Here is a 21,529-nt window from a genome sequence, read left to right on the forward strand (position 1 = left end):
CAAACCAGCAATTAGTATAAAGGTCAAAAATCATTTGAAGGATTCTTAAGAAGTATGCTCATTTATGGCATGATATTCTGGATGATTGTCAAACTAAGCACTAGTAAACATTTTTTGTTGAGATTTGATTTTGAGAGATGCAAGAATGTAGCTTGAAGAGACACTAATCATCATGTCATTAGTGCTCACTCTCTGCTTTAATAACAGAAGGGAAAGTGAGATAGAGCAATGAAGTAAATGGAGGTCTAACTTCAAGCAGTTGGCTTTGAGCTTGTTTTCTACAAACCTTAAGCTGGAAGTGCTCTTCAGAGTATAAATTAAATGCAAAGAAGAGGAAAATGAAAGATAGATGAAAGAAAAAAGTTAGTTTTTAGCCTCCAGGTAGGTGTATGTTGCTAAATATTTTTTTTGTCTCAGACCTTTGAGAGTGTGTGCATGTGTATGTAACAGATTTTCACTTGCTGCCTTCAGCATATGAATATAGGAGCTGCTTCAAAAGCTGCTATGTTCTGTCCCAGAAATAACTATAGTTCACCTGAAGTAGTCTTTGTGCCTTCTACATGTGCTAATATCCAGGTTATAAATAGGCATTCTTCACCATTTTACCTACTCTTTCCGTTTAATTTCTCTTCATGGGTGTTACTTTAAAACTGAGAACAAAAATTTGTATTTTTAATGCTCTGCCAAGTCCCTTCTGCCCAAGATAGAACGAGTTTCCTTGGTGATATCTTATATTTTTCTTCCAAAGATCTATGACCTGAGACCTGTGGGTTTTTTTCTCAATATTCAAGTATCACAACTTTGAAAACTGACCTGTATTTGCTGTACAGTGAGGAAAAAGTTGTGACGTCCTGTAGGGTAGATATTTCTAGATCTTCAACAGAAGTGAGCATTTACTTCTCCTTTGGAAGTTAACAGATTTTAATTTAATGTAATTGTTTTAAGTGATTTTAATAGTTTCTTTCTTCTCTGCTTGTCCTGCACGTAATACTATATTTTCAGAACTTGGCATCTTTTTAAAATTACCTTTTGTCTCTAATTTGCATTCATTTGCACATTGAGGCGTGGTCTGAGTAATGCTGCTTACGTGGCCACAGAACATGCAAACTGTTTTACAGTCAGGGCCTTGGTTCCCCTTTTCCTGGAGCTGGGATTCTGGGCAGGACTTTGCAGAGTGTCTTCACGTGCCAGCCTGAACCAGCTCGGGTGTTGGTCACTGAGTAACATCACTCAGGGGTGTATTCTTTCAGGTCCTTGAAATTACAGACAATAGAAAATATAACTCAAATAAACTATGTCAAACCACCAAAATGTTTAAAATTGGGCAGTGGGCACTGCATGTGCAAGATCTGTTCCAGTACATCTTCTGGGACATGCTTGAATGATCACAGTTCTTTGTCTGGCTCTACATGCTCTGCTACAGCCATGTTGTCTTTCCACACATTTTCAGTTGTCTACACTTCAGTCTCCTCAGGGGACTGTTTCCACTCAGTCTTTCTGATCCTTCAGATTGTACCCACATCAGAATTTCTGACATTTTTTCTTTTAAAGAAAAGATTTTTTAAAATAAAGATTGAAAACAGACTAAAAACTGTGTCTTAAACACTTATGACATAGCTCACTATTAAATGTATATTTGCACACAGGAAATTTTTAGGAATGTTCCTACATAGTGGAAAGTGTTTACTTTCCAAACAGCATTTGACAACCCTTTTTTTTTTTTGCACAGAGACAAAAAGACTAAAAGGAAGAACCTCAGTTTGTTCACTAGGAGTTCAGTAGATTGGCCTTTACATTGTAAGGAAGAAATATTCTGTACTGCACATACATGTTCTGCAGTAGATTATGTTAAATGTGATAGGACGGGTTTTTTCAAGCTATGTCTGTATTCAGTAAATTCTAGATGTTACACAAGGTCTGTTTTCTGTAATGACTTGATATAGTGATTTTGCTTCTTCTCCCCTAACACCTCACAACTTCCCAGAAATTTTTTCTTTTTATGTGTACTATCAAGATTTACTCATTTTTATCAATGAGTGTTAGAGGTCTGTGCTTCACATTGCTCTAAATGTCCAGGGGAATTATACAGTTTCAAAGACACAGACGTGGTTTACGTATCATATCTGAAATGACAGATGTAGTGTTTCGAAATTTGCTATTGAATTCACCTTAACCTAAAGCTGTAGGCATACAGTTTATCTGGTTTTTTTATGTTTTCACAGAAGTTTGAATCTTGATCTTTCTATATGCCAGTTTGATCAAGTGTTTTTTTTTAATCAGAAAAAGATTATAAAACTAAGTAGTGATAAAAATCAGTACTGTCACAGTGTTATCCACTTTACCTTTAGGATGTGCATGATAAAGCTTTTCCTTCAGCAACTGGATCTTAAGCTATTTAAATGAATAGTTCCTTTCTACAGCCATCTTAGAGACATTATTGTTCTTCTTTTATAATTTTCCATTACATGTTATCTTCACCAAGCAGTGCATAAAATAGTCTTGTTAAGCTGCAACTGGCAGTTTCCTTTATTTTGTGGCTTTTGTACTGAGAAGTTTTAAGGGCTTGTTGTTCAGATGGCCTGAGAATGCTGAATTGCCTCATGGTCTTTTGGCCAGTTCTTGTCTTTTTAAGCTGATGGCGCAGCTCCCATTGATTTCATTTAGAGCAGTAGGCTTGCCTGCCTTCTTCCTTTCCCTCCATTCTGCTTTCGACTTCACTTGTGTTTGTAGTGCAGTTGGGAGAATCTGTTTTCATAACATAAAGTTGCTTTTCTGTCTGTGTGTTGGCAATTTCCTACCCTAACTTTTCAATTTGGCATAGTGATGAGTAGTGTAAATGCATATTCCTGTGTAAATATTTTGATATTCTGTGATTTTCTGTGACTTCTGTCATGATCTATCTCCATATCATTTATTTTTCTACCTCCATATCAATGACATGTTCTGTTGCTCACAGGTAATTTCTTTCATAAGCAAGTATCAAAATCTTGTTATTAAGTAGTTATGTTGAATTACAGAGAGAGTTTTGCAATTAATCAAATAACTTGAAGGGCAGTGTGGTCACTTCCCCAGTGGATTTGGAGGTCTTTTGTCTCTGTTGTGTAAGTATGGAAGATCATGCCAATCCTACTCAGAAAGGCTTGAAGTGTTAACTCAGAGAGACACACTGGTACTAGAGTGTGAAGAACTGAGTAACAATGTATCCATGATATATAGATGTACATTACCTTATTTTTCTTTTCTTCAAAAAAAACCTTCCAACTTAATTTTCTTGTTTCTCTGCCTGTATTATCCTGTGGCCCCATGACTCACCTTGCACAAAGAGCCAAGTAAAAATGGAGAGGGAAGAACTTTGTAGTCTGTGGTGCTTGCTGGAGGCCATAAAAGAATAGAAGGCAGTATTAAAACTCTCTTATTCCCAGAGGAACTGAGGCAAACCCAGACTGGCAAGGCCTTCCCTTCTGTATTCACTGATTGTTACCAGCAGCACTTTTAGGTATAGAGTATCCTTTGTAGGAAGCACAGATGTCTGTTCTACAATTGATTAATGGCATGTGTCTACAGTATGTAACATCACTGTAATTAATGCACTTATAACTAAGCTAGGCAGCTGAAAAATGGTGCCTACTACTTACTAGAAAACTTGTTTCATAAAGCCTTTATTTTCCTCAAAGATAAAAAGATGCTTTCTCCTTATTTCCAAGCTCTAGATCATCACTATTATTCATTGGGGGACAGGGGAAGAGTATTTTGTTATGGAGTCACTACTTATATTTAGCCTCTTTTGATTTACACGGTGTGTATTTTGTAAAATAGTAAAGGGAAACCCTTCTTCAGCTGGTGACAGTTCAAGACTTAGTAAAATCCCCCAAGTGGATTTCCATTCCAGTTTCCATTGACAAGTGGAGGAATGCTTCATATTGAAATTCATCCAATGTTGGGGTAAGGCCATCTCTTCTTCCTGATAGGCCATCTTGAGTTCTGCAGCAATATAAAACAGATAAGATAACTCAGATGATCACAGAAAGACAGGTGAGAAGAAGGGTGACAGAAAATTTGCAGGGGAAATCAACATATGTTTGGAGTTTCTGAGTTCCGCAGGCCTGGAACTCCATTTGCATGTAGTTCAGGAACTGCTCTTTAGGGAACACTGCTTGAGATACCAGCTGCTGTTTCTAGTTTCTCCCATCTCAGCACTTCTTTTCAAGCGGGGGTGTGTTGCATCAGTGAGGCACACAGACTTTCTGCCTGCTCTCAAGTTGAGAAGGTAAATTGCCAGTGAGGCGTTTCATCTCTGTGCCTTTAGACTACATTTTGGAAGAGGAAATTATCAAACCGCACACATTTGCATGCTCTCCTCACTTTTCTATAGAATCATCCTCTCTGTGAGGTACACAGTAAGTATTTAAAAGAAAAAGTTGTTTTTTCTAGAATATGTAGCAAGGCCTTCAGGGTTTTTTTAATTATGCATTTTCTAGTGTTTGAACTATTAACAATGTCAAGTCTCATTTTTTCTCTGGTTTTGTTAAGAATTTCTTGGGAATCTCTAGAGATCATTCCTGGGAGCTCTTGCATCTTGGATGAAAAAGCAAAGAAAGTTGAATACTTAACAAAGGCACCGCTGGTCCCAGATGCCCATCAAGCTGGAGAACTGAAAAACTGTTAAAAAAAGGAAAATTAAAAACTGGAAGATTTTTAAGAATGTTTCGAAGAGCTCTTTTCCACCCAATTGCTCAGATTCAGTCTCTTGGCACTTTCATCACAGTGTTCCTAGTTATCCATTCACCATGCAATTTTCCAGTGATACAAGACCTGGTTAGCTTTTCACTTTTTCCTTTTTTTTTTCTCCTCTGAATATAAATAGATGAGGGAAACAGAGACCTCTTACAAGATCCCTCTCTGCCTTCTTCACAGAAAAACCGTAAAGAAGCAGCAGCAATAACAAAGCTCATGCATGTTTTTTCCCTTTCACCTTTAATTAAAAGGTGAAGCTTAATATTGGCTGCTGTTTTGAACATATGCTGATATACTTTGAGCTGGTAAAGGGAAAAAATAGTGAGCATTGGTCTTCATTTTGTAGTGGTTGTGAGCCACTATCTGCTCATTAAGGTGTTAGCATTAGCAGACATTGGAAACTGGTGTGCAGCTGGGAGAACATGTGGTGAGAGGTGTTAATGGCTTCATGTTTTCTCACAGTAATGGTGACATTAATCAGTCTCCCCTCTCACTCAGAGAGCTTACACACTAGCATGTAGTATCACTGAATTAATTACAGAATTTTCATTCTGTAATATATGATGACATTATGTTTATAGCTATCTAGAGACAATTGTTCATCATTTTCATGATAGACACTAGCAACTTTAAAAATTCTCATTAAATTGTTAAATGATGGATATCTTTTTCTTCTTTTTCCAAACAACCATAAAGGCAATAATCATACTTGTTACTAAGGATGTTATTAAATATATTTATTAGTAGGAATATTTTAATAAAATCAATTAAAGGATTATCCTTTTATTATCTGCCTCTTTTTTTTTAATAGGGACAAGATTGTCAACTATAATCTTTGTGAATCCTCCACAGCCATCAAAAGTATGGGTTCAAAAATACTATTCTGATTACTGGTTAGTTTTCTTGGGTTTATTTTTAAAGACAAGAAGAATCCAAGGAAAGAAAAACACTAGCTAAAGATCACTGCTGGTATTTGAGTAGAGCCCTTCAGCTTTTCATTGCCTGTTATTTGTATCTCAGTCATGCTGAGAGTGCCTGCCATTGTGCTGAATGCTGCACAAATGTATTGTGATATACTTCGTGCTGAAGGTCTTTAAGGTATAAATAAACAACACAAAAAGTAAAAGGAAGAACAGAACACCATGAATAGATGTGCTTACGTTCATGTATGAGAAGAGGAGGGAAGACAAACTGGAGTCCAGCTCAGAGGGCTGTGCCCTGGCTCACACTGCCTTTCTGGAGCACTACATAAGTTTACACCGTGTTCTCATTGGCACAACCTTGGACAAGGTACAGGCACTGACTGGTGTAGCTGAAGCCCCAGGTGTGACAGCTGCATTAAGCAGCACGTGCTGCATGAAAAGCAAGGTAGGCAGATTGGATTGAGCAAGTGTGAGGGCAAAATTGACAGTGATAACACACCCACCTCAGGAATACCTTGGAAGTGTTGCAACACTGGTTTTCTTGAGAACTCTGTGCCAAATCATCTTCCTCTCAGCTGTAGTGTGGGGAATGCCCTGTTAAAAGATAAAAATAATTCTTATTTTAAAAATTCTTAGTATAGCAGTGTTGTATGACTACGTTTTATTCACAGCAAAACTGAAGTGATCCAAAGTAAGATATTGATTGTGACTTCTGAGATGTTCGTTCAGTTGAGTGACAATGTGTGATGAGAATTGGGAAATGTTTTTTTATTTTCATTTCTTTTTTTCCCCCAGGAATTTGGAAAGTCGTGGGAGGAAGTGCAGTCAGAGGACGACCGGGAATTACTAGATAACCTGGAAGAGTAAGAGTTACTTATGTGCCCATTACACAGACTTGCAGGACCATTATTTTTAAAGTAGTTTCAGGGAAAATGCTGTGCACGTTTAGCACACAGTTTAAATTCATTTAAGCCAATAAAATCAACTCCAAATTGTCCTCATTAAAACACTTCTCAGCAATGAGAGTTGTAAACTTTATACTTCAACCACAAGCCTGTTGTTTCCCTAGAGCTCAAACAAGAGCGTTCTGGGTTTGTAAAGATGTAGACAAAATGCATTATTTTTTACTTCTGTACCAGAAAACATTGAATCGCTTTTGCTCAAATTTAAAAATCAAAAGTAAGCATCAAAAATGTCAGTATGAGGAAGAAATTGTATGAAAAAATTTGATAAAAAGCTAGGAACTAGAGATTAAAGAAGGATTTGAAAGGAAGCTTCTCAGCAGTGCTGATTGAGGGCAACATCCACCTCCTCTGCATACTCCTGTGGTCCAGGCCCTCAGATCACTGCCGAGGTGCTTTCCTTGGCCATACAAAATGGAATAAGCAGGAAGTAATTTATGGGTATCAGGGTCCCTGATCTTCCTGGTTCTCTCTGTGACTTGAGGTTAATTTTACATGGCTCTACCTGGTTGCAGTAATAGTTCTATCTCTCAGCAGTACTAGGGTTTAAACGGATGTTTAGGTAAAGTATTCTCTGTGTACATGTCTAAATGCAGCATAAGTGAGTAATTAATATTTCATAAGTAAATAACACTTAGAGTTAGCTCTGCCCGATGATTATGACTTTGGCTGGTGTATTGAAAGATTAGAAAGGTATAAAAGAATTTTAAAAGACCTCCGAAAAATAAACACTGAAAGCAATATTTGATGACTTACCAAACTGGATAGAAATTGAAGTTAATATTCTGTTTGTTAGTGCAGACAGTTTCAAGAAGGATTTAATGCCTGTCTGCGCAGGAATTATCCAACATTAACATTAACTGCTCAGTTGTTTTCAAATTTGTAATTTGTTTAGACTCTACACCAGATTGTAATCATGTATCCAGCTATAAATCCACTCTCTTTTCCACCCCTTTAAAGTATTCTGTTTCTCTGGATTTATTTCTAGTGTTGTGAAAGCATAATTTAAATTGCCCTTTCTCAAAATGTCTCTTCTCTTTTCCACAACTAAATGAATCTTTTTGACTTTTATTCATAAGAGACTGGTCTGACTGGGAAGAGCATCCTGTGTGTGCAGTTTGCCTGTTTTGTGAACAACAAGCAGACACCACAGAAAAACTGTATCTTCACATGCAGGTAAGACTTCTTTTAAGTAACTGTTTTTTCATCACTTTGGAATTAAAAATTATGTTTGTAACATCTTTATTAAGGTCAAATCAGCTGCTGCATTAGAATGCCCTCTTCAGCACAGAACCAAAGTACTGCATGCACCTCCAGTATTTGTTACTAAAACATGCAGAGAAGTCAAGCTTTACATTAAGAGTATGACTGGCTATTACTTGTGAGTGTAGAGACTGCTGCAGACAGTAAAGAAATAGCATCTTTGATATCATAGTGGTTTCGTGATGTAATATATTTTATCATTAGCATCTGTGTTTCAGTTTTAATGAACTATTTAACAGTATGAAACACGAATATGGAAGTTTCTGATGAACCAAAACTTCTGGGGTTTGTTTCATGTATTCATGTTTGTGTGTCTATATGCATATGTCTGTGTCAGCCCATGAAAAGCTGAGCTGTTTTTAACTTGGAATAGTAGAAGTAGTGGAAATAAGATATTTTTTTCTTCCCTTTTTTTTTTCCTCCAGAAATCACATGGATTTCACTTTCCTAAAATAAAGTCAGAGCATGGTGAGTAAGAGGTGCTGTAATTGTCAGCATTTGCCACTAGTGTGGAGAAAACCACATCATAAGAATAGTGGAAAACAAGTTTATTGGTTTTATTTTTGTAGAGACATTTAACTTTTCCATTATGGAAACTGTTTCTGCCAGCTTACAAAAGCAAGCCAAGAACACTTTATTTTTATGGAACTGTTGTTACTGCCAAGGATGTGTGCTATTTTCTTTAGACCCATTGGATTCTTTTGCAGAGTAGCTTCTACAAATACCTGCTCTATGAGTTCCAGGTCTGGCTGCTGGAGACTTGGAAGCATTATTATTTTTTTATTATTGTTGCTGTTGTTGTTGTTTTATTATTATTATTATTGTTATTACTATGCCTGCTAAGACTTGCTTACAAGTTAGAAGCTTTGTTTGGCCAATGTTTGCTTTCTGCTGTAGAATAGAGTCATTTAGGTTGGGGAAGACCTTTAAGATCATTGAGGCCAACCATTAACCCAGCACTGCCAAGTCCACCACTAAACCATGTGCCTGAGTGCCACATCTACACATCTTTTGACTACCTCGAGGCATGGTGACGTAACCGCTTCCCTGAGCAGCCTGTGCCAAGGCTTGACAAGCCTTTCAGTGAAGAGATTTTTCTTAATACCCAACTTAAACCTCCCCCTATCACTTGTTACCTGGAAGAAGAGACTGACCCCTGCCTGGCCACACCCTCCTTTCAGGTAGCTGTAGAGAGCAATTAAGTCACTCTTGAGCCCCCTTTTCTCCAGGCTAAACAGGGGGGCAATCCCTGCCCTGGTCCTGCTGGCCACGCTATGGCTGATACAGGCCAGGATGCCATTGGCCTTCTTGGCCATCTGGGCACAGCTGGTTCATGTTCAGCTGCTGTCGCCCAGCACCCCCAGGTCCTCTTCTACCGTGCAGCTTCCCCCAGCCTGTAACACTGCATGGGGTTGTGTGACCCAACTGCAGGACCCAGCACTTGTCAAACATAACACACTGGCATCCTGACCCAGGCTCATCTCTAATGGGCCTGGTTTTATCCCTTACCCCCTTCAAGTCTAGTTTAAAGCTGTCTCCATGAGACCTGCTAACTCCTGTGCAAGAATCCTTTTCTCCCTCTGAGACAGGTGTACCCCATCGGTCACCAGCAGGCCTGGGATCATGTTGACACATGATCTGAAAACCCCAAATTCTTCCAGTGACACCAGGCTTGGAACCAGGTATTGATCTGCTGGCTCTTCCTGTTTCTTCCCTCATTATTCCTTGCAACTGGAAGGACAGAGGAAAATACTACTTGTGCTCCTGATCCCTTAACCAGTGATCCCAAGGCCCGGCAGTCTCTCTTGATTGCCCTTGGACTTCTTGTTGCAACTTCATCACTGCCCACCTGAAAAATCACGAACAGATAATTACCCATGAGGGTAGGAAGGTTTCTTGTCACACGTTTAACCCAGGCCCCAAGGAAGCAGCAGACTTCCCCTAGAAGTGAGTCTGGTTGGCATTTTGGGTCTTCCATTCCCTCCAGCAGGGAGTCTTCTGTGGCAATGACCTGTCTTTTTTTCCTTTATGGGAGCAGTTTTTTGTAGGGCACAGGATGGACTTAACCCCAGTGACACCTCCCTGCTGGATGAACTATTGTCCTTGTCACTGATGGGTTCCATTTGCAGGGGCTCACACCTGTTGCACCTGGGGAGGTGGGGCAGTCACAGAGGAGACAGGCCTGCTGCTCAGGGCAGGGACTTGTCACCACTTGTCACCCTGTCCCTTAAGTCACTGTGCTCAGGCAGGCAGAGGGAGGACAGGGAATCCTTGGAACCATGCATCCTGTCTACCTGCTGGGCCTGTCCTGGGGAAGCCAAGGTACAATGCCAATAGTCAATCTCTCTCTCATTTCCCAATATTCCTCAACCTACTTGCCTCCTCCTGAAGCTCTGTCACTAAGCCTAAAGACTTCAACAGAGAGGAAGCAAAATGTTTGCAGTTTTTGCACTAAACAAAGGGTTAGTTTCCCAGCAGCTAGGAATAAGCACTTATTCAGTTAACTTGCTAAGATACAGCATTCAAGCAGTGCTGGTCTTCAGTAAACTCTGATCAATCCTTATGCTTAATCCAAGAAAGCATTTTTAAATTAAGTCTTATGTTGCCCAAGTGCTTGTTCGCTACCATCTCTTCCAGGTCTGAACTTCTATCAGCAAGTAAAGCTAGTGAATTTCATCAGAAGAGAAATCCATCACTGTCGTTGTTACAACTGCCAGGAGAAGTTTGAATCCAAAGGAGGATTGATAGGTCATATGGAAGAGACTAAACACATTGCATTCCTGCCAGCCAGGTCTACATGGGATCAACCACAGTAAGGGCAAATACATTTCTTCCAGCATTTATACTTTTACTTGATAATTTCTGTGAAACAGTAAGTTGAAAGTTCTGGGGTTTTCCAATGCAACAGTGCCCTGAACTTCCTAACTCTAGTGGCCTCAAAACTACTCAGAATTAGAAATCTCTATACAGTCTGAAGATAAAAAGAACATGGATACTGCTCTGCTGGTTGCATCCACGTATGTCCCCATACGTGGGATGTGTACTTTCAAGTCAGTATGCTAGAGAAGTTGGTTGTTGCAAAATTGTTCTAGAACCAAATCAATCCCCTTCTTTGCATGTCTAATGTAGATATATGCATGATGTCTACCTAACTTTAGGCATCAAAACAAGTTGGCTGTTTACCCATAGTTTTTTCCATGGAAAATAGAGAGAGAGTGTAACAAAACACTGGTTCAGACTCTAAGTAGGCTGTGTGGGTCCAGGGAATGATGCTCTCTACTGGGTGGTAGAGCACAGGGAGTGTTCTAACTCAAACGCCTCAGTTCAGCATTTGTTGCGGGACAAATATGGATCTGTAGTCTCTGTTGTGACATCATTTGGGTGAGGAAATAGGAGGAAGAGCTTGTCTGTTGTCAGCTCTTCTCTGTGACTCTTCTACACTTTGCATACCAGTTTTTTTTGGGTATGCTGTTTACTGTCATTCCAGACAACCAGACTTGCTCGTTTTTCCTTTTTTAAAATTCTAATCTCAGCCTCTCAAACCAGATGTGTAACTGTCTAGTAATCATGTCTTGTTGCTTTCAGGTATTATTTTCCTACCTATGAAAATGATACACTTCTGTGTACACTGTCAGACAGTGAAGATGTGATAACTGAGGATCAAAGTGAAGAAGTGCCTGTTGTAAGTGAAGATATATCCAGTCTAAAAGCTCTCAAACAGAGCAGTGTTTTAAATCAGCTTCTGTGTGAAGAGAACAAGAGTCAGGAGAAATTTTGACCTGGAAGTACACTGGCTGACCTTTAGTGCTGCTTCTGCAAGACAAAAAAACATTCAGTCTTTAAATACTATTGGTATACAGTTAAACTCACAAATATTATTATCACTGGACAAGTATTAGAAAGTGAATGCTAAATAAAAATTTAAGTGTTAACTTTGTTGGTTTATCTTCCTTTAAATTTTAGCTTCATTTTAAAATTGACTGCTTGGTTTTCTGCTTAGATCTTCAAATACCATTAGTGTTACTTACAAATTTTTCATCTTTTTTAAAATTTTTCCTGAATAAATCAGAATCTGAGTTCTATTTTAGGGCCACCTTGTGAAAGGTGGGAACAACTGAGACAATGCGTAAAGCCAGTGAGTAAATCTTCTATGTGTTATTGCTGTTAGAGAGCAAACAGAAAATGTAATTCTTGGTCTGGTGTGTGAAGGAAGTTTTGCTATTTTTAACCTTAGACCTTTTAGAAAATGAAAACAAATCTATATATCTCTATTATTAATCATCAATATTTAAGACACATGGTGCCTATTCTGAAAACTAACTCAGAAACATCAGTAAAGCTCTGCCTGTCCCAGGAATATCTGACTGCATGAAAAGCTGACAGTCCGAAGTCTAAAAAAGCATAGGAACAATTGCAATATTGGTTGCATCAAAAATCCAAAGACTTTAAAGTAAATTTCTTGTATGGTTATGAACTACGTTAAAGAATTACTTAGGGAATTGCAGACACATAAATCCAAATTAAATCCTAAAAATCTCAAGTCCAGAAAAGTTGCCATATTTCCTTTCAAAGGTCCCAAAGTGTCAGAAGTCTTCAGCATGTCCAGAAAGAATATCAGTCCTGATCGGGTAAAGTTGCTCAGAGCACAGGTCCTGCTAGGATGATCCAAACTAACTGTTCTGAAATGTTAAGTAGTTCCAGAATTCAGGTTTAGCTTTCCATAATATGTAGAACCTCTTTCAAAACCATTAGTACATTCTTTTTTCTTCTTTAGGTCAGTGTTAGAGCACTTGCTGAAAGTGTGAAAGTCTTGACTCAGTGCCCTTCCCTGCCTGAGAAGATTCAAAGCTGTAGCTTTGCCTTTGCACAGCCCTCTTTACCTGAAATTCCTTGCTGTCAGTAAGAGTTGTTGTTTGTCTTTATACTGTGACTGTGAATTATAAAGCAGTCCCTGGGAGCTGGGGCTAAAGTGCAGATCTTAACCCATGTTCTGCTAAGCTTCTATGTCCCACCTCATTCACCCTGCAATCTTATTTGCATCAGTTTCTTTTCATTTGCATTGAACTGGTTTTCTTCTGCCATTACTCATCACCCTCTAGCACCTCTCTTTGCTTTCCCTTTCATACTTTTTCTTGGGCCTGGGTGCTCTGGAGATAAGTTAGAACAACAGGATGCTGAAAATGCACTAAGACAGATCAGCCACATAAACTGCACAGTGAAACAGAGACAGAAGCAGTATCTTGTCTCTGTAAAGAGGAAATGGGATAGAAGTGCAGCAGGTGCTGAGAATACAGACAGAAAAAGGGGACGGGTGTAGTCATATGTTTGGATTGATACAAAAATTTAGGAGGAACAAGCACAAGCCCAGTATTTTTCAACTAAAATGTCCTGACCATCTTAAATAAGCTATAACCTGTACTTCCTGCATTTGTAAAATTCTTAATTTCATACAGTAATTGCAATGGCTGTTGCTGCTTTTTTTTTCCCTCTTTTTCCAAGCAGTTATTTTCATCCTGGCTTAGAAATTGATTTCAGTCTTTGCTTTTTAGTCAGATTCTTAGCTGAGGAGGGAATAAGAGTTAATGGGGCTTACATTAGTGATGTGTGTTGAGCAATGGAGAAAAATCAACAAAAGAACTGTGGCAGCAGCACACAAATGAGTTTTATGGCAGGCCCATCTCAGGAGGGCACATTAAGGGAAACATAAAATTTTACTGATATATCATAAAGTGAAATTGCAAAACATTTCCTAACCATAAAGAATGTGGTGCTGAGTCATTCAAATCCCTACAAAATGAAAACAATGTCAGCAATATGGAGTGACTGCTATTCTGGTTCTAACAGAAATTTGAAAAAGCAATTTTTCAGTGTAGAATTAAGAGACTATCTAAAGGTAAATTGTATAAATAACAGAGACTGGTTGTCAGTTTTGAGTAAAGAGAAAAAAAGGACTTAGGAAGAATTCATAAGCAGCGTATAACTGCTGACTAGAAATATAAGGAACATGAGGAATCAGATTAGGGTTGAGCTTGTTACTTCAGTTATGAACAGGCAGCGAAGTAGGTTTAAGTCTTTTGTAGGTTCACAGAGAGAGTTGGTTTTGGTTTCTAGAGTAAAAATCAAGAATTTTCATTTAGCACAATGGTGCCTGACATTTTGCTGGAGCATACTTATTTGTTCATATAATGCCCACAATTTTCCCTAGGCATTCTTGGCCTCTTACCTGTTTTAAAACTGAAGTTATTTTTTGTCACAAATAGGGGACACAGTAATGACTGTATACAGTTATCAGGAGCAAATACGGTCTTCTAAAAAAAGAGTATTTTTGGAAGCATTGCAACAAAAATAATATTGTAATGCCTTAATTCATGGAGTGGACAGAGTTTGGGTTAGCAAATGCTCTTGAGAGAGATCAGGAGAATGAGTGCTTCTGATTGGTATGAAAAAATCTATACTAGTTTAACTCCAGTGAACATTTCTTACAATAACTCCTCTTAGCCTAGACCTGGACTCCTTATACACACTCACTTTTCTGTGTCTAAAGCCATGTTTAGAAGGACCTGGGTTAAAGGAAAAAAAATGCTTGTGTCCTGGTGTCTGGTAATTCATCCTGCCCTTTTTACAGGTATTTTAGTTATGTCTTTGATACTTCTCCACACTCAGTTTAGTCTGACAAGTCTGTGCAGACTTAATCTGACTTAAGGAGTTAATGGCTGTTGGCTTCCGTTTAAGACACTTACTGTTTTCTGTTTCTGTCTGCATTTGCCTTCCATTCTGTGAGAGCTGTCAGTGTCTGCTCTTAGCTGACTAAATGGTACCTGATGTGAGAAACACCAGACTAAGTCTCTGAGAAGTCTCTCTGCTGTTCTCTTTCCTCAGTGTCATCGCTGCCTCTGAATTCCAGTCAGATCTGTACTAGTGAGTGAGTTGTTTGGTACAGTCTCTCTCTCTCTCTCTCATTCTTCCATTTAACAGAGTGTTTGACCTAAATCTGACATGAGACACTGAATTGTGAGTAGAAGTAAACAAGGTTACCAGTGTCCACACTCAAATTCAAGTCTGGAGCAGACAGTGGACATGGGCCTTGGCATCATCTACTGTCCACTGCCAATGAACAGCAGCAAATTTCACGGCTTTGCTCATGATTTGATGCTGTGTTAAATGTTCTTGCATTATTTGCATTTCACTTATATGTATACAAAGGCCAAAGAGAATCAAAGATCCCTGGAGAAAAGCTGTATTTCAAAGAGGCAACATGAAAAATACTTTTGTTTCCCCAGGAGATTTTGTTAAGTCAGAATGCTTTCTGAGGCTTAGTTACAATACAACTGAAGCATCTGTTGGTCAAATTATGCCCTTGTCTACCTCTGCCAGGTATGTCAAACTTGGTTAGATAACAATTGTCAAATGGAAGAGGTAATTTGTAACCCTAGAATGAATTATTGCTTCCATGTAATAGTCATTAAAATCAGATGCTGTAGGAATATATGCAGCAGTGGTTGCATGTAAAATTCATCCCTTTTCTTCATGAGCATTCAATGTGCTGTTCATCCTAGTGCATTTTTTTCCCTTTCTATAGGAAGTTTTCTCCTACAAAGCTGTGCTCAGTTTGACTTCTCCTACCAGGGAAATTTTTAGTTGCTTCTTGAATTGGATTTTGCATCTTTTGCCAAACTCTTGCTCATGAAGATGCAGACAAAGTGACTATTTTAGAGATTACCATGTAACCCCTTGCTTGGATTCACATTTGATATTTTATAGCCCTGATAAATTCACTTTCTCCATAAGAAGAGAAGGGGAATTAATGATATTCACAACTAAAAATACATCAGTTGTGTTTGCATAAATTTAGATAGAAATGAAAGTATTTTTCTTCCACAAATGTACCTTGGAACACAATTCTCTCCATCTGGTTTACTATCCTGAGACTGAAAAGCTGACCATGTGTAGATTACATATGGTCTAATGTCTAACCTTGCATTGTAATCAATAAATGTAGTCTGTGGATCCTAGAGTCGTTCAGCTCACCCTAAAGAAATGCCAGTGGCGGATTTCTAGTATTACTGCTGGAACTCTGATATGCTGCAAATGTAATTCTCAGTACAAACAAATGCTTCAAAATTTCACATTCTGAGGGGGTCATACAATTCATTTGTCTGTCACATCACATCACGTGAGTGCGTAGTGAAATCCCTCAGAATAACTACAGGCAGACTTTCAGTATAACCTCCAGCCGCAGCTTCACTGAGTGTCAGGAGACTTACTTTTTATTTCTATGCTCTCTGGAAATAGCAGAACAATCTAGGAATAAATAATGCAGGAATTGCTAATTGCTCATTAGAGAGTCTGTCTTTGTAAACTGCTTGCGCAGCTTTGCAGAGCCGAGCACTGCTTTAACCTTTAGGTGGTCTTAGATTTAAGTTTCCAATTTTATTGAGGTCATTTTGTTATTTCTGATGCATATCTGTGTCTTCACACCACTTATGGAAATACTGCTGTGGATCTTCAAAAATATTTGACCTGTTGTACTAAACTGGGTTTTGTTTGAATCTAGGCGAAATGAAGAGCAAATAAGCAAGGATGGAGCTTAGCATTTGGGAAGAGGGGTCATGACCATGTGACAATGCTGGCCTCCTGTATTTTTACAAACAGTGATTTGCCATGCATTCTTTGACAAATACTGTTACTTCCCTCTGCCTCACTTTCCTAAACAGTAAGATTGTGATTATATGATAACTATCAGGAAGAAAACTGCACATAGAAGATAGGATTCCAATGTATGTGTGCAGCTTATCTGCATTAGTCAGGCTTTCAACTTGAAATATTTAGTTCAGAAGGTGACTGGATCACAGTCAAAAGAGTTACTCATTCAAGAAGAAGAAACTTAATATTGGGATTACATTCCCATAAGGAAACAAAAGTTAAATATTTTGAAAATGACGGTTTTTTAAAAGAAGGGTTAACTTCTGAATCAGATTTTCAGAATATTTCTGATTTGCCTTCAATTGAGATTTTCAAGTAGAGAGTGCATATTTTGTAAAAGATCCTCTGCTTTTAGTCATGTCACAGATCTTCCAAGTGTTCAATTGCATACTAAGGAAAATTGTTTTCCTCTGAGAAAAAAATGACTGCATACCATAGAGTACCCATGGTTGGCACAGATGACAGAAGATGTTCATACTAGTCTGCTCTAGCTTTAAAAGGTATAAACCCATGAGTTTGCTGAGATTAAAGAAAGAAAATATATTGCCAGATACTGTGTATCCCTTAATTCATTTAATTCATCCATTGCTTTATAAACAGTCTTTATTTAAAATCCTATAAGAAGGTTTCAAGTGAAGGTTTAGTATTTTTCTCATAAAGTATACACGAGGTAGGTAAGATTTCTCAGATTCCTTTAAGCTTGTGTTATTGCATGTACCTTGCCTTTCCTTTAGTGTAGGAAAGTTTCTGATTAAGACAGGACTTCTTTTCACTACTAGAGCTGATACTTGGTTGATATATTCTTCTCAAAAGTTGCTGCAATGGTACTTTTGTTCATATTCTCATCTTAACCAGAGGCCTGAGTATTTCAATTTGCCTTGAGCCACTCAGACAAACAGTTACATCTCAAGTAAGCAATCTGTGAAAGGACTGATGCTGGCATCCATGCTCCAATGCAACAGCATGGACCATTTCCCCGTTGATGCTAGATTGTCCCTAGGGATCTTTAAAGATGGAGATGTAGTTCCTGCTGCCTCCTAGATTTTGGTAGCACTGGGAAAGTTGTTTAAATGCCCCTAATGACTGGTTTGAAACCCGTTAGATAGGATTCCAATCAATATCTAAAATGAGTGTCAGCATCCAGTCAAGCAAAGATTTCCTGCTATTTAGTTTTGTTTCCGGTTGAAAAAAAAAATTCCTTAACATATGTTAAAATTTTTTTCCACTGAATTTTTGTGAGGCTTTGTGCTGATTAAAAATAGTACAGTTCTAGAGCCTGCCCCCTCTTGTTTCCATTGTTTTATTCCTCATCTCTTCCTCTGCCACCATCCCTCCCATTACCACTGACCACCTCCCACTCCTCAGTCAGGTCTATCTTGCAGTCTTTCATCTGCAAGCTAGATTAAATCTTATTCCAATATTATTCCAAGCTAAGGATTTAGTAAAGCTTAATACACGTGCAGAACACCTCCTGTGCAGACTAAGGGCTTTGCAGAGGCAGGGGAAGATAGACAAATGTTTTGGTGTTCCCTAGTCATGAAGTGAAAGGCATCAAAAAGAACAAAAAAAGAACATGTATTCTGTGTGTACATGGGATGATCTGTGTAAAAAGCAGTAGTGAACACTACTTGTCTTGCAAAAGGGCTTTTATTAAATCAATAATGATAAAATATGTACTAATCTTTTGGACATAATATTTGAGCATAATATAAACAGATGACTGGTGTCGTCTGTTGTGCAGGCTGTAAATTAATGTTCTGGTGGCTACAAATAGTAAAGGAAATCTGGATTGTAGTTGTTTTTTTTTTTTAAATTTCAAAGAATCAATTAGTATTTTATGTCTTCCTGTGAGAAGACTATATCCATTCAAGAGATTTGAACTTTTTGTCCATGTATTTAGGGTAGACAATGCTTGCCCATCTGAATTTAGATAGCAATTGAAGTGGTCCTAACTGAGACACATGGTAATAAGTCAGCCATCTGTTTAAAAAGGGGTCCAATAAATCTCATTTTCAGTGACTGAATTAAAATACCCTTTATCTTTAGCTCCTTTCATTCTATTAATTTCTTTTATTAATTATTTTTCATTTACTTTATTTTTGTATCACATTATGTGGAAGATAGGAGGCTTAGAACCTGGAAATGGAAATTTAAGGAAAGGCAGAAGCCATGTAATGGTGGTACAGCTTTAGATGCAGGATTTCCAAAAATGTCAAAGGCATGCCAATAAATGCATTTTTTTCCAGAATAATCAGAAATCTTGCAAAAATCTGAAATTAATTTTTTATTTGTTTTCTGAAATTAAACTTTAATTCTCAGGAATGGGAGACATTGAGAATACTTAGCACACAGAAATTATTAGAAGGCCCATTTAGTAGTAGCTTGTTTACACTTGAATACCAAGGAATAGACAGACCATCAGAAGTAAAACCTCCCAGACCTAATGAGGTCCTAGAGATTTTCCTTCCCTTCCCACCCTCCTATTAGTCCTGATGTATCAAATCTCCTGAAAGATTTTGAGGGCCCTTGGTTTCCCATGATTTCAATGGGAGTTGCCAGGAGTAGCTTTCAGATTCATCGCCCAATCTATTCACTCCCATTGCTGACTACTGCAACCAGGAACTGTAATATGTCGCACTCTAAGATATTTTTCTAGTGAGCAGTGCCTGTTTTTATGACAAAGAGCCACACAAGTGCTTGCAAAGACACCAAGGAAGGGAAAGACACTTTCTTCCCTCCAGTCTCCAGCAGCTGAGTGACACCACTTCTGTCCTCCTGTTCTGCAGCCAACTGGAAACTTGCCTTGTCCAAAATTCGCGTTTTCCTGTGGTGGTGGAAGGTAATGACCTCCTCATCATCCAAGGACAGCCAGAAGAATGAGAAACTCTCCTGATTTCTTCTTCCAAGAGCACACTGTTTATATTCACCTTTCTCTGTTTTGAGGCAGAATACACATTTTTATCCCTGCCTCATCAGGTCATGTAGGGGGTTGCAGGCAGATGGTTCACTGTCAGGCTCTAGATTTCTTTAATCCCTCCTTTCTCTTGAGGGCAATAGCTAATATGCCAGCTAAAAACACAACTAGAGCACTACTTACTGATTTTTTTTTTTTTCCCAGTGACTGCTGATACAGAAGTTCATACATATGCACAGATTATTTTCAGTGAAATCTCTGAATTTCGTTGTTAAATCCAAGTAAGGTTTTGCGTGCTTTAAAACTGAGTTAAGCAGGGTTCAAATTATTGGGTTTTACTCCAATGACTGTTTGTGGATTTTATGGTGTTCTCTGAAGCAGGACTTGTCCCTCCAGGCTGACTGCCCTCAGTATGGGGCTTTAGACCTGTGCCTGTTTTAGTGCCACATTCTTCTTGCATCTCTTTTGTGGCAAAACATCCATGAGACTTAAAAATGTTTAAGATGAGGCTGCCTGTGCAAAAAATGCTTTAAACATTTTTAGGCAGAAGAAGGTGCCAGACCAAGTCCCCACTCCCTGTGCATCTGTACTAACTAGGTTCTTACATGCCAATTCCTCCCATAGCATGAAAGCAAGCAACGAACACATTTCAATAATTTAAAACCAGATGGAAACAACCTCCAGGGAAGACTGTGAGCTCCTTATCTCACCTGGATGGAATTTCTGCAACCCGTATACAGGTGATTATACGCTAGAGAGCATGGATGCAAACATCTTTTCTGCTGGCTCCCTGATTCCTATGCTGACTGTTTTGGGCTGTGTTTTAGTGTGCTTGTCCCTATGGACTAGGCAGGGAATGCAGATAGCAGCTGGGGGTTCTGTATTTCATGGCAAGGGCAGGTACTTAAGAGTTACTACACAGCATCTGAGCTACTCGTAAGGGCCCCTCAGTCCCTGCACGTGAGCAGAGCGGGAGAAGGGTGCGCTGGCACGGAGCAGCTGTGGCGCAGCGCAGTGACCAGGGCTCACCTGCTTTGGCTCGCTGTGGCACTCCGTGGTGAGTTAATAAACCTCAATCTGGGGCTCAGGGCAGCTTTTTCTTTCAGCACTGTTTAACTTCTCCAAATCCTGCAGGTAATTGCTGCAAAAGTAAAAAGCACACAACTGCCACAAGTTTGCCATTATTAGATTAATAAGCTGCAGAGGTCTCTCCTGTCCTTTTCTGTGTAGCATTGCTGTTCTTACTTGAAACAGGTTTTGTCACCAGTGACAGATTGCAAACTACCTCACCTTTAGAAAGTTGACTGCTTTAGGCTCTGCATCCATTACTGTCACTTAACACATTGAAAAAAATGTAGAAACAGCTGCTTCCATGCGACATGCTACAAACTTCCTATGAAAAAATCAGACGTGATGTTCTGACACCAAATATTGCTTAGCATGCAAGGCAAGTTCTACCTGAGACAGAGAAAACCACTGTCACTGAAGCAGAAAGATTGAAATGTGCCAGCTTCCTCAGCTGACAGGAATAGTACGGAGCAGGAATATTCAACCCTGTTTTTTCAGGAGGTACAGACACCTTAGAAACTTGTGTCACACACAGAGTCACACATGAAGGATACATATTTGCTTTTCTCGGTCATTTTGGAAGCAGCCACTGGAGCGCCTGGTTGGAAACCGCAGACAGGACTCTCAGAAGAAATGAAAGGACTAATTGTGTCCTGATTTCTGGTTAATGAGAGTTAGCAGGTTTTGTGCAAAGATACGTTCAGTCGAAAAACAGTTATGTATAGACTACAAGAGGTAAATTACAATATTACAAAGCCTACAATAGGCTGAGCTGAAAGAACAGGAAAAGCTGTGGGGCTGAAACCCCTGTACCCAGCTGTGTAGTGCTTCATTTCACCATTCCTGCTGCACTGCCTTTTTTAATGAACTAAATGTTTGCAGAAATACCAGTCTGGGTCACTGAACTCAAATCATTCTGCAAGCACTTCAGCCCAGTAATACTAAAGAAGAGCTCAAGTGAT

At 38.8% G+C, this 21,529-nt stretch overlaps 1 protein-coding gene across 2 annotated transcripts in view; it reads left to right on the forward strand.

Moving 5' to 3' along the window:
• ZNF277 (zinc finger protein 277) overlaps window positions 1-11,818 on the forward strand; it is a 46,383-nt gene extending 34,565 nt beyond the window's left edge. For both annotated transcript variants that reach the window (XM_032106963.1, XM_032106964.1), the window contains exons 8-12: window positions 6,453-6,520; window positions 7,699-7,795; window positions 8,308-8,350; window positions 10,520-10,694; window positions 11,468-11,818. In XM_032106963.1, coding sequence (XP_031962854.1) covers window positions 6,453-6,520; window positions 7,699-7,795; window positions 8,308-8,350; window positions 10,520-10,694; window positions 11,468-11,660 — 576 coding nt within the window. In that variant the 3' untranslated portion in view covers window positions 11,661-11,818. The remainder of the gene's footprint in view (window positions 1-6,452; window positions 6,521-7,698; window positions 7,796-8,307; window positions 8,351-10,519; window positions 10,695-11,467) is intronic.
• The last annotated feature ends 9,711 nt before the right edge of the window (window positions 11,819-21,529 follow it).

The sequence above is a fragment of the Corvus moneduloides genome, chromosome 4 (assembly GCF_009650955.1).
Source record: "Corvus moneduloides isolate bCorMon1 chromosome 4, bCorMon1.pri, whole genome shotgun sequence".
In the NCBI taxonomy this organism is placed as follows: Eukaryota; Metazoa; Chordata; class Aves; order Passeriformes; family Corvidae; genus Corvus; species Corvus moneduloides.